At 41.9% G+C, this 13145-nt stretch overlaps 1 protein-coding gene across 1 annotated transcript in view; it reads left to right on the top strand.

Moving 5' to 3' along the window:
- LOC144596976 (lysosomal proton-coupled steroid conjugate and bile acid symporter SLC46A3) overlaps window positions 1-13145 on the top strand; it is a 96248-nt gene that overhangs the window by 17654 nt on the left and 65449 nt on the right. Inside the window, exons 2-3 of the mRNA XM_078405874.1 lie at window positions 1349-2084; window positions 7749-7846. Of these exons, the coding sequence (XP_078262000.1) occupies window positions 1349-2084; window positions 7749-7846 (834 nt within the window). The remainder of the gene's footprint in view (window positions 1-1348; window positions 2085-7748; window positions 7847-13145) is intronic.

Here is a 13145-nt window from a genome sequence, read left to right as displayed (position 1 = left end):
GGCTGAATGCTGTACTCTTGCTCTTATGACATACATCTTATGATGTATGACTTTGGATGAATGCAAAGTAAATCAAAGATCCGTAAAGCACTTCGTACAGAAATACTGTTTTATTCACAGAACCTGTTGTGCAAAGCAAATACAAATGTAAAATTTTGAAACAAAATAATGAGCAATGCTCTATTCTTGCACCTGATGATTTAGTGCTTTTAAAGGTCTCATAATTGCTGTTGCAGCAAAAATTACATTATGCAGATATATAGCCCGTTTATTTTTCTTAATTTTTATTATTTTCCATTCTGGAAATCTCCAAATTAAATTTATTTCTACCCACTTGCTTTTGGAGGGTGTGAAAGTGCTAGAGAGGGTGCAGAAAAGATTCACACAAAGGGTTCTGGTGATGAGAGATTTCACTATAAAGTTAAACTGATGTCAGCATCACAATGCCGATCTGCTCTGCCATTCATTCAATAGGTGTCGTGAGTTATCACCTTTCTGAATATTATATTCCTACATTCGTCCCATTTGCCTCAATTCCTTCTGTTTTAGGAATCTGTATGTCCTTTTCTTATCCAGCGACTTGGCCTCTATAAACCCCTTGTGGTAGCAAATGCTACAGCTTTGCAACACTCTGAGTGAAGAGATTTTTCCTCCTCTCAATCCTTAAATTCTTGGCCTGTGACCTGAAACCATGACTTCTATTCTAGACAACTCAGCTAAGGGAAACATCCTCCTCGCGTTCAGTTTCTCTAGCGCAGTCAGTTTCGTAGAACAGTCAGTTTTGTAAGTTTCTATTGGATCACCTCTTGTTGTGCCCTAGTGAATGTAAGCCTAGTTGGCTCAATCTCTCCCCACACAGCAGTTCCACCATCCCTGGGATGTCTGGTGAACCTTTATCGCACTCCATCAATGATGAGAAAAGAGCTGGAAATAGAACTGATATGATTGCTCCACTAGCTGCCATAAACCAGATTGGCTGAATGGCCTTTATACTACAACAATTCTGTGATTGTATCATTCTGCGGTTTCATAAAACTAAGTGTGTATGAAGGAACTGCAGATGCTGGTTTACACTGAAGATAGACACAAAATGATAGATTAACTCAACAGGTCAGGCAGCAACTCTGGAGAAAAGGAATAGGTGACGTTTTGGGTTGAGACCCTTCTTCAGACAGAGAGGAAGAGTCTGAAGAAGGGTCTCAATCCGAAACATCACGTATTCCTTTTCTCCAGAGATGCTGCCTGACCCACTGAGTTACTCCAGCACTTTCTCCATCTTTCTTAAAGTTAAGTTTTGTTTAACAACCCCATCATGGTGTTGAATAATTGAGGTGTTTTTGTTTTCCAGATTTGTGAAGAACGATATAACAAAGAGGATGTGTGCAGCGACCTCCCACACCATCCACAGGAGTCACTGGTGATCCAAAGCAAAGCTTCCTATGTTCAGCTACTCTACTCGGTTGCCCTTACCTGCTTGTCCATACCCACATCAATCTTGCTTGGCGCTTGGTCTGATCAAGGGGGTCGGAAGCTTGGCATGATATTGCCCTGCATCGGTGCATTAATTGGCGGGGCTATTTTGATAATGATGGTGCAGATTCAAGAAATGTCTGTCTACTGGTGCATTTTTGCTGTGTTTTTTATTGGAATCTTTGGGAACTATGCTGCTGTTTCTCTCAGTGTCTTCAGTTATGTGGCTGATGTTACTACTGCTGAGAATCGAAGCAAGTGTCTTGCCATCGTGCAGGCAATGATTTTTATTGGGGGAACTGTTGGATTTCTATTGAGTGGATGGCTGCTTCAGAATTATACCTTTACCCATGTTTTTGGTGTTTACTGTGGCTGCCAATTACTGTCTATTTGCTACATACTGCTGTGGCTGCAGGAGTCAAAACGTCCTACTGAATGCACCCATTTGTCTGAAGAAACACCTCTGGCAGGCACGGATGGAATCCGAAAAAGAGCCTTGTTATTGTACGCCTCGAGAACATGGGAAACCTTCTCGAAGGCACGAGAGGGGAAAGATCGATCAAAGCTGTATCTCATTTTCCTTTGTGTCTTCTTGATGTATGTTTGCAATGCTGGTAAGTTGCAATTTCTTTTTGTGAGAAGCAATCTCGTGTCCTGGAGTATAGATCCACTCAGACTGGTTTTGTGGTTCATTTCATGTGTGTCTGCTGGCACAATACTATTCATCCTTAAGAGCGTAGCTGATTTTATTATTTGTTTATCTAATGTGTCTTTTCATTAGTTTGTTTCCCTATCTGACTTAATTTTTTGTTAATCCAAACATGAATGTTGACTTCTGTTCTCATTTTATCTTAAAATACTTCCATTGTGCCTGGATTGCATTGGGAAGATTTGTGGTAAAGTTGGTAAGTTAAAGATATCAAGGTAGCTCAGCATGTTTGTGAGGGAATTGTAGATTAAGCATAAATTGGCATTATTTACCTATTAAGAACTCGAGGGAGGCCATTCTGCCCATTTGATCCTATGCAGTTCCATCAGAGCAATACCATCAGTCACGTTTCCATCATTTCTCTCCAGTGTAGGAGTAGTGTACAACAGACTGACTTAGCAGGACAAATGCATAGAGTTACACAGCACAGAAACAGGCACTTCAGCCCAATTTGTCCATGCTGACCAACTTGTCTACCTGACCTGGTTGCATTTGCCTACATTTAGCCCATGTGACTCTAAACCTTTCCTGACCTGTGTCTAATTGTCTTTAAACATTGTATTGTACCCGCCTTTACCATTTGCTCCAGCTGATCATTCCATGTATGCAGCAACTTCTACGTGAAAAAGTGGCCCCTTGGGTGCTTTTTATATCTTTCCCCTGTTGACGTTTGATATTATCCATGGCCCTTATGATTTTATACGGTTTTACAGGTCACCCTTTAGCCTCCTATGCTCTTGGGAAAAAGGTCGCAGCATATTTAGTGCCTCATCATAACTCAAGCCCTCCAATCCCAGTAACATCTTTGTGATTTTTTTTCTAAACTCTTTCCAGCTTAATGACATCCTTCCCACAGCTGAGCAACTCAAATTGCACACACATTTGCAGGTCTCTCTGTTCTACAACACTCTCTATAGCCCTGCCATTTACTATATAAGTCCTGGTCTGGTTTGTGTAACCAAAGTAAAACACCTTACATTTGTCTGAGTTAAATTGCATCTGCTACTCCTTGGAACAACTTTCCTTGTTCCCCAGGGTTGGCTCAGTGGCGCAGTAGTAGAGTTGCTGCCTTACAGTGCCCGAGACCCGGGTTTGATTCTGACCATGGATGCTATCTGTACTGAGTTTGTATGTTCTCCCTGTGAACATGTGGGTTTTCTCCGGGTGGCCGGGTTTCATCCCACATCACAAAGAAGTGCAGGTTTGTAGGTTATTTGGCTTCTATAAATGGTCCCTTGTGTGTAGGATAGAACTAGTGAACAGTGATTGCTGGTCGGCACGGACTTGGTGAATCGAAGGGCCTGTTTCCACACTGTATGTCTAAATTAAACTCCACTTTGGGACTTTTGTACCTTAATTAAAGCAAGGGTTAATTGGTTACTAGCACGTCATCAGGGCATGGGACACTTGCATGGTCAACCATTGTGGTAGTCGGGTGAAGGGATAAGATCTACAAAGACAGCACTGGAGGTCCGGATCGAGCCCCAATTGTTGTATGTGTGAGGCAGTGCCATTAGCTGCTGTGTCACTGTGCTGAAGTAGATGTGGCCAAGCCTGGAATGTCCACTCATGTTTGATGATGTCAAAGAAATTTGAGTCACACCACCAATAAAAGGAAAATTATTGTCATATGATGCAATTTGATGAGGAAGGTAATTGTTGCTGCTTTGTTTCCCACTACGGCATTCCTGTTCTTAAAAGAACCATTCCTGCTAATAGTGGGAGGAATGGCAGTTTAAAAAGAGCGCCAATAGGGCACTGTTAATCAGTCTGTAAAGGTCGGGAAGATAGAAAGAGAACCACCGTTGGCTGAAAGTAAGTGAGTGGCAATTACAGTGTAATAAGTCAGTTAGAAGAGAATACGTGGATTGGTTGATCATTTAAGTGAGAAGTCTGGTAAATTGGACAATCAGGCAATTTAATTGGTGATATAAGCAAGACTTGCAAAAGGGTGCAGCCCAGTGAGGGAAGTGCCCAGTGAGAAAAGTGCGACTCTTCGGCTGCGAGTCTTCGGCGAGGAGGGTACAATTGTTTTAAGCCTGAACTGTTTATAGACACAAAGTAATGGCGGAAAAGTTGGTGCAGTGTGTTTCCTGCTTCTGGGAGCTACACCTGCAAGAACTGTGTCCAGGTGCAGCTCCTGAATGGACGTGTGGTGGAGTTGGAGAGGCAGTTGGATGACCTCAGGGCCATCCGGGAATGTGAGAGTGTCCTCGACAGGACCTATTGTGAGGCTGTCACGCCAAGGGTCCAGGTCGAGCGAAGGTGGGAGACTGTTTCAGGGGGGAGTGGACGTGGACTACAGGAGACCCCAGTGGCTGTGCCTATTGCAAATAGGTATACCCTCTTGGGAACTGTCGGGGCAGAAGACGTTTCCAGTCCGAGTGGCGGACCTGTTGGCAAGGATACTCGACAGGGGAGACCGAAGTCAGGAAGAGCCGTAGTGGTCGGTGACTCCATCGTCCGAGGGACAGACAGAAGATTCTGTGGCAGCAGGAGGGACTTGAGGATGGTCTGTTGCCTCCCTGGTGCCAGGGTTCAGCACATCACGGACCGGCTTCAGAAAATCCTAGTGAGGGAAGGCGATCAACCTGAAGTCGTTGTGCACGTGGGCACGAATGACGTCGGGCGGAAGAGGAAGGAGGTGCTACAACGGGAATTTAGAGAGTTAGGAAAAAGACTGAGAAGTACGACGTCGAAGGTGGTTATCTCTGGACTGCTACCGGTACCTCGTGCTGGTGAGGCCAGGAACAGAGAGATAGAGGGTATGAATTTATGGCTGAGGGGCTGGTGCAGAGAGCAGGGATTTAAAAAATAAAGTGGATGAGCTTGAGGCTCAGTTAGTCATGGGCAAGTATGATGTTGTAGGGATCACTGAGACATGGCTACAAGAGGACCAGGGCTGGGAATTGAATATTCAGGGGTACACAACGTATAGAAAAGACAGACAGGTGGGCAGAGGGGGCAGGGTTGCTCTGCTGGTAAGGAATGATATTCATTTCCTTGCAAGGGGTGACATAGAATCAGGAGATGTTGAATCAGTATGGATAGAAATGAGGAATTGTAAGGGTAAAAAGACCCTAATGGGAGTTATCTATAGGCCCCCAAACAGTAGCCTCGACATAGGGTGCAAGTTGAATCAGGAGATAAAATTGGCGTGTCACAAATGTAATGCTACGGTGGTTATGGGAGATTTCAACATGCAGGTAGACTGGGAAAATCAGGTTGGAAATGGACCCCAGGAAAGAGAGTTTGTAGAGTGCCTTCGAGATGGATTCTTAGAACAGCTTGTACTGGAGCCTACCAGGGAGAAGGCAATTCTGGATTTAGTGTTGTGTAATGATCCTGATCTGATAAGGGGACTAGAGGTAAAAGAGCCATTAGGAGGCAGTGATCACAACATGATAAGTTTTACTCTGCAAATGGAAAGGCAGAAGGGAAAATCGGAAGTGTCAGTATTACAGTATAGCAAAGGGGATTACAGAGGCATGAGGTAGGAGCTGGCCAAAATTGACTGGAAGGAGGCCCTAGCAGGGAAGACGGTAGAACAGCAATGGCAGGTATTCCTGGGAATAATGCAGAGGTTGCAGGATCAATTTATCCCAAAGAGGCGGAAAGACTCTAAGGGGAGTAAGAGACACCTGTGGCTGACAAGGGAAGTCAAGGGCAGCATAAAAATTAAGGAGAGGAAGTATAACATAGCAAAGAAGAGTGGGAAGACAGAGGATTGGGACTCTTTTAAAGAACAACAAAAGTTAACTAAAAAGGCAATACGGGGAGAAAAGGTGAGGTACGAGGGTAAACTAGCCAATAATATAAAGGAGGATAGCAAAAGTTTTTTTAGGTACGTAAAGAGGAAAAAAATAGTCAAGGCAAATTTGGGTCCCTTGAAGACAGAAGCAGGGGAATTTATTATGGGGAACAAAGAAATGGCAGACGAGTTAAACCGTTACTTTGGATCTGTCTTCACTGAGGAAGATACACACAATCTCCCAAATGTTCTAGGGGCCGGAGAACCTAGGGTGATAGAGGAACTAAAGGAAATCCACATTAGGCAGGAAATGGTTTTGGGTAGACTGATGGGACTGAAGGCTGATAAATCCCCAGGGCCTGATGGTCTGCATCCCAGGGTACTTAAGGAGGTGGCTCTAGAAATAGTGGAAGCATTGGAGATCATTTTTCAATGTTCTATAGATTCAGGATCAGTTCCTGTGGATTGGAGGATAGCAAATGTTATCCCACTTTTTAAGAAAGGAGGGAGAGAGAAAACGGGTAATTATAGACCAGTTAGTCTGACATCAGTGGTGGGGAAGATGTTGGAGTCAATTATAAAAGACGAAATTGCTGAGCATTTGGCTAGCAGTAACAGGATCATTCCGAGTCAGCATGGATTTACGAAGGGGAAATCATGCTTGACAAATCTACTGGAATTTTTTGAGGATGTAACTAGGAAAATTGACAGGGGAGAGTCAGTGGATGTGGTGTACCTCGACTTTCAGAAAGCCTTCGACAAGGTCCCACATAGGAGATTAGTGGGCAAAATTAGAGCACATGGTATTGGAGGTAGGGTACTGACATGGATAGAAAATTGGTTGACAGACAGAATGCAAAGAGTGGGGATAAATGGGTCCCTTTCGGAATGGCAGGCAGTGACCAGTGGGGTACCGCAAGGTTCGGTGCTGGGACCCCAGCTATTTACGATATACATTAATGACTTAGATGAAGGGATTAAAAGTACCATTAGCAAATTTGCAGATGATACTAAGCTGGGGGGTAGTGTGAATTGTGAGGAAGATGCAATAAGGATGCAGGGTGACTTGGACAGGTTGTGTGAGTGGGCGGATACATGGCAGATGCAGTTTAATGTAGATAAGTGTGAGGTTATTCACTTTGGAAGTAAGAATAGAAAGGCAGATTATTATCTGAATGGTGTCAAGTTAGGAAGAGGGGATGTTCAACGAGATCTGGGTGTCCTAGTGCATCAGTCACTCAAAGGAAGCATGCAGGTACAGCAGGCAGTGAAGAAAGCCAATGGATAATTAGGGGATTGGACACATTAGAGGCAGGAAACATGTTCCCAATGTTGGGGGAGTCCAGAACAAGGGGCCACAGTTTAAGAATAAGGGGTAGGCCATTTAGAACGGAGATGAGGAAGAACTTTTTCAGTCAGAGAGTGTTGAAGGTGTGGAATTCTCTGCCTCAGAAGGCAGTGGAGGCCAGTTCGTTGGATGCTTTCAAGAGAGAGCTGGATAGAGCTCTTAAGAATAGCAGTGAGGGGGTATGGGGAGAAGGCAGGAACGGGGTACTGATTGAGAGTGATCAGCCATGATCGCATTGAATGGCGGTGCTGGCTCAAAGGGCTGAATGGCCTACTCCTGCACCTATTGTCTATTGTCTATTGTCTCTATTGTTACCAAGAACTTCCTTCATTATGAATCTGTTTGTTCTCTTTGTTTCTTATTCCTCTCAAAATATTGCCCTGCCCACACATGGACAATTGGTTCTAAAGAAAGATGAAATATCCTGCTATTTCTGTGTGCTAATTTGTTTTGTTACTTTTATTTTACAGGTGAGCAGTCTATTCTAATTTTATTTCTGAGCTATCCACCACGAGATTTTTCACCTGAACTGTTTGGCACGTATAATGGAATTAAGATGTTTCTTAGTGTAAGTATTGGGCAAGTCTGCCAAGGACACATACCTATCTTGCATGTTTTGTTTGACACTCTTATTGCCAGTTTAGATTTATGAGTGGTTTTCACATGAGGGGAAAACACCAAAATGATCTCATTGAGTGAATAGTCTATTTTTTGTGCTGTAAATCCTACATGTTTCTGTCTGTCAAATCTTGCCTGAACTTCTTCTTCTTATGTTTGAGGCAGCAGAAATTATGTAACGCCCTCCAGGCGCAGTAGCCAGTGCAATGTGCTGTTGTCAAGGTCATCTTGCCTGAAGAATGTAACTCAAGCATTGGGTGCATGTGTCCTTGCATTCCGAAGCCTTGATGTTTGGATTTTTGGATTTAGCTTTGTTGTTTCTTGTTGATTTTTTAAAGATGAACTTGTTCGCCATACCCCCATACCGCTGCCATCCCCGTTTCTTGTTATGTTCTTTCTTGTCTTCAAGGTGCTTCGTGCTTGAAACATGAGAGTGAATCGCAGCAGAGTCCAATTCTGGCTTCACTGGATGATTTCACACACAAGCATTCCTATTGAGTATCTGACAGCAATCACATGCAGGAGTCTGGCTTCTTTTGTCTTTCCTTCTGGTTTAAATACATTTGGAAGTATTACCTAATTATGCACGGAACACGGATATAATTGAGAAGCTTTTCATTCTCTCATGATGCCATATCAAAATATGTGGCTTACTTGCCTAAGTTTCATTTCAAAAAGTGACCATGGTTAACAATACAATTTAGGCTACAATCTTGCAATTTGGCTTGGAACAGATTATTAAATGGGTGACGCTTCGGATCGAGACCCTTCTTCAGACTAGAGTCAGGGGAAAGGACAATGAGAGATATAGACGATGAAGTAGAAAGATATAGAACAAATGAATGAAAGATATGGAAAAAAGTAATGATGATAAAGAAATTGTTAGCTGTTGGGGGTTACAAAGTACTTGCATTCACTCTCTCTCCATCCCATCCCGACTCCATTCGGGTCGAGACACAAACTGAAGAAGGGTCTCGATCTGAAACGTCACCCATTCCTTCTCTCCAGAGATGCTGCATGTCCTGCTGAGTTACTCCAGCACTTTGTGTCTATCTTCAGTTTAAACCAGCATCTGCAGTTCCTTCCTACATTTTACAAGAGGCAAGGTGGGTGGACATATAGTCCAGGTTACTCTGACTCTGGGCTTCTAGTAAATGTCAGTCGATAGTCTGTCTCCTGTGATCGAGGCAGAGAGATCAAGAAAGAGGAGGGAGGTATCAAATTTGGTCTCAGTGAATGTGAAGACAGGATGGAAGTTAGTGAAATAGATGAAATCATTGAGTTCTGCATGGACGCAGGGGGCAGTCAACGATGTAGCAGACAAAGTGTTGGAGAATGGTGCCAGGAGTGTTCAATGTAACCAATAGAAGACACATTGAAGGCATAAAAAGATACATTGAATGATTGGATTATCTTATGGGAGAAGTTTGGACAGACTAGGCTTGTTCTGATGGAGCTTGGAAGATGGTGGAGTGACTTGATTGAAACAGAAATATCTTGTGGGGTTGATATAAAGAGAATGCTTTCCCTTGCGGGAGACCGTGGAACAAGAAGTCCCTGTTTAATATAAGGGGTGAAGAAATGAAGCAAAACTTTTCCACTGAGGGTTGAGAGTCTTTGGAACTTTCTTTCTCAAAAGACAATGGAAATGAAACATTGAATATTTCTATGGCAAACACAGATCGATGGTTGATAAACAAGTGAGTGAGAGGTTATCATGGGCTGATGGGAATGTTTTGATATTGCAATTAGATGATTGGTCTTGGTGTGTGTGGCCACCCTTGAGCAGTGGACAGGTCAATAACCTATTCCTAGAATACTATCTGGGCCATCAGTCTTTGATTCACGTTGGGTTATCTCTTTCATCTCTGGAATGCTTTCTCCTCTTTGACCCAGTAACTAAGGAGTTAATCAAACCTTTGGTATTTTACCTAGTCCAGATCTTATTTATTTGAGTTCAAATTACCAGCTTCAATGGGTACCTGAAAAATATTTTCCATTTCCCCACATTAATGGATCACTTTAATAAGATAGTTGACAACACAAATTAACAAAATGCTGTTTCAGACTGCTGGAGAATGGAATCCAATTTGGAAAGCAAGACATTGTGGATATCTGTGACCATGAGGCTTCCCAACTACTGTTACTGCAGCATTTGGTGTCATTGTTTAATGGATCATTTTGTTATTTGTTTGTATTCAGTTATCCTGACACAGTTCAATTCTTATTCAGAAGGTAGACACAAAGTGCTGGAGTAATTCAGTGGGTCAGGCAGCATCTCGGGAGAGAAGGAATGGGTGACGTTTCGGGTCGAGACCAGTCTGAAGAAGGGTCTCGACCCGAAACGTCACCCATTCCTTCTCTCCCGAGCTGCTGCCTGACCCACTGAATTACTCCAGCATTTTGTGTCTGCCTTTGATTTAAACCAGCATCTGCAGTTTTTTTTCCCTATCAATTCTTATTCAAATGTGTACAGTCTGAAAAGCAAAAAAAAAAGACTGCAGATGCTGAAAATCCCCAGCACCTGTTTTCTTTTCATCGTGCATATCTTGGTCTAATTAAGAAATGTTTTCCAGCGATTGGAGTTTACAGTATGTGGCAATAATTTCCCTTCAGGTGCAAATATTCAATTTTAACAATGACAGAGGTGATGAATTTTCCACTCTTCATCAAGATTGTACTCATTCTTCAATGATTATAAGCAATGGTTTTGTGTTTCTTGTCACATTGCTCACTGGCACCCTCATCTTATGTACTGGTCAGCCATATCACTTGAAAGTGCCAGTGTGAGAAGGGACCTCATGAAAGACAAATCAATTCAGTCAGACAATTATACATGTGGAAACAGGCCTTTGGGCTAATTTTCCACACCAACCAAGATGTTTATCCAAGCTGTGTAGGAAGGAACTGCAGATGCTAGTTTACACTGAAGATAGACACAAAATGCTTGAGTAACTTAGCGGGACAGATGCTGCCTGTCTATCCAAGCTAGTCCTATTTGCCTGCATTTGGCCCATAACTTGGATTGATATGTTACGGGAAGATAAATAGTTGAGTAAAAGAAGGAAACAGCCACCAATGCAATCTGTTCTTCAAAATATGTCTTCCTTTGCATTGTTAAATCACATAATGGAAAAATCTAACATGAAGTTAATTTTTCATCACCTCAATATTTGACATCTTGCTTATTTTTTTACTTTGGGCCAATATTGTTTTCCAGTCAAACGGTGATCCCTGGTGGGGTGGGTTATTCACTTCTTGATTGCAACAATGTGTTTGAATATTGGCACAGCACTTTTGAATAATGAATCCCATCTGGGATCATCTGTCAAGGGAACATGCCTGAAAGGTAAAAGTGTAATCGCTCCCGGGATGATGAACAAAATAGCGATCTGGTATTCTGTACCACATATCCGTGCACTATGTCTATAACATTCAACAGAAGGTTCTGGTTAAGTCGGTTAAGAATAGCTATTTTAACAGTTGGAGAGCCCTCTTTAAACTAACACTATTGTAGAGATTTCCCCATTAATGTTGTAGTTGGCCAGGAAAACCCACTTGCATTGCCCTAACTATTTTGGATAACTTGGATGTTGAGTTCTCTGGAGGCTAATGGACTAAATTTGAGATCCAATATCACCTCAATCTTTCAGTTTTACACTGAACAATTTATGAAAGGAATAGAGAATCACCAATTTTTATGGATTGCTTCAGCAAATATTGTCCTTAGATAAGTTAATCCCCATTTGGATAAAGTACACACTAAGTCAAATATGTATCACCTTGCTGTCCCGACAGACATGAATTTCTTATTTATTTAATTCGAACAATGTCTGGTTTTGAAAAAGATTTGTTAAACAGAAGTGAACCAACCTGTATCTTCACGTATTTCTATTTGTGATGTTACTGCATTGATATTTCTGCTCTTTTCAGGAGGCTTAGAAGAATAATTTGTTTTAGATAAAAGAACAGTGTATTTTTCTGATGGAAGAATTCTCCATTGAATTTATGATATTTGGACTATAATCTGGCTACTTGCATTCTGATTTGGATGATCAAGCTCAGACTGATTGTGGTTTGTGTTTAGATGGTACTGGGCACTCTGATGCAGCATCTGGTGCCGTTGTGCATGAGCAAGCAAGTGAATCATCTAGGTCCTTTGTTGTTCTTTTATTGCTGATGTTCTGGAGTGAGGTGGAGACCAGCAACTGCATTTAGTTCATGCATAATTACTCAAATGAAAATGCCTTCCCCCTATTTTATTCATCCAAGTGTACAAACTGTTAAAGTGGTGTACATGTTATCTCAAGTTGCTTTGCGATAAATCCCAAGGTAATGTGCATGCATAAACTGCATAAGGATATTCAAGCAGATCTTATTTTGGCTGCTATAAATATTCAGCAGTAAGGCTGATTTTGTGTATTTTCATGGAGAAAAGAGGGGTTGCAGCGAACTGCTGTCATGTTAACACTTTGTCAGGTCCCTTGCTACAAAGTACTAATGGTAATTTGTGCATGTAAAAGGATTTACTCTGAACACAAGGGAGGGGATGGAGCAAGTCGCTATGATCTGAATATAGGGAGAGAGGAGAGCATGTTCTGAAGGATACCTATTAGATATGTCACACTGTCTTTCACACATGATGTGCATAGTGGAAAAGCAGCTAACGCGTTCTTGTAAATGCAGTTGTATTGTGATTAAATGTCCAAAGACTTGCACCATTGACTCGGTGACGTGAATTCAAATCCCATTATGGCAGCTGTGGAATTTAATCAATTAAATAAATCTGGACTGAAAAAAGCTAGCTTTAAAGGAATCTGAGGGGCAAGATTTTTTTGCACAAAGAGTGGTTAACATCTGGAATTCGTTGTCAGAAGAGGTGGTTATCACAATGTTTTACAGACACTTACAGAAGACAGGCACTTAAATAGGCAAGACATAGAAAGAAACAAACCTAATGTATGATTAGAATAGGTGTTCTGCAAGACCTGCAGTTGAATCTTGTGTTTCTTTTTTAATCTCCCTAATCCTCTGTCAGAAAACTCTGAATGTAATTAAGCTGTAGTGGTGAGACGGTCCAATTTGCAATTGTGGTCGGTGTTATTTCCTACCATGGCTTCAGTTGACATATAATAATAATAATAATAATAATAATAATGCATTACATTTATATAGCGCTTTTCTAGAAACCCAAAGACGCTTTACATATTAGATCTAACATAAAGATAAATAAATAAACGAACAGAAAA

The sequence above is a fragment of the Rhinoraja longicauda genome, chromosome 9 (assembly GCF_053455715.1).
Source record: "Rhinoraja longicauda isolate Sanriku21f chromosome 9, sRhiLon1.1, whole genome shotgun sequence".
NCBI lineage: Eukaryota > Metazoa > Chordata > Chondrichthyes > Rajiformes > Arhynchobatidae > Rhinoraja > Rhinoraja longicauda.
This window is presented reverse-complemented; position numbering and strand designations above follow the sequence as displayed.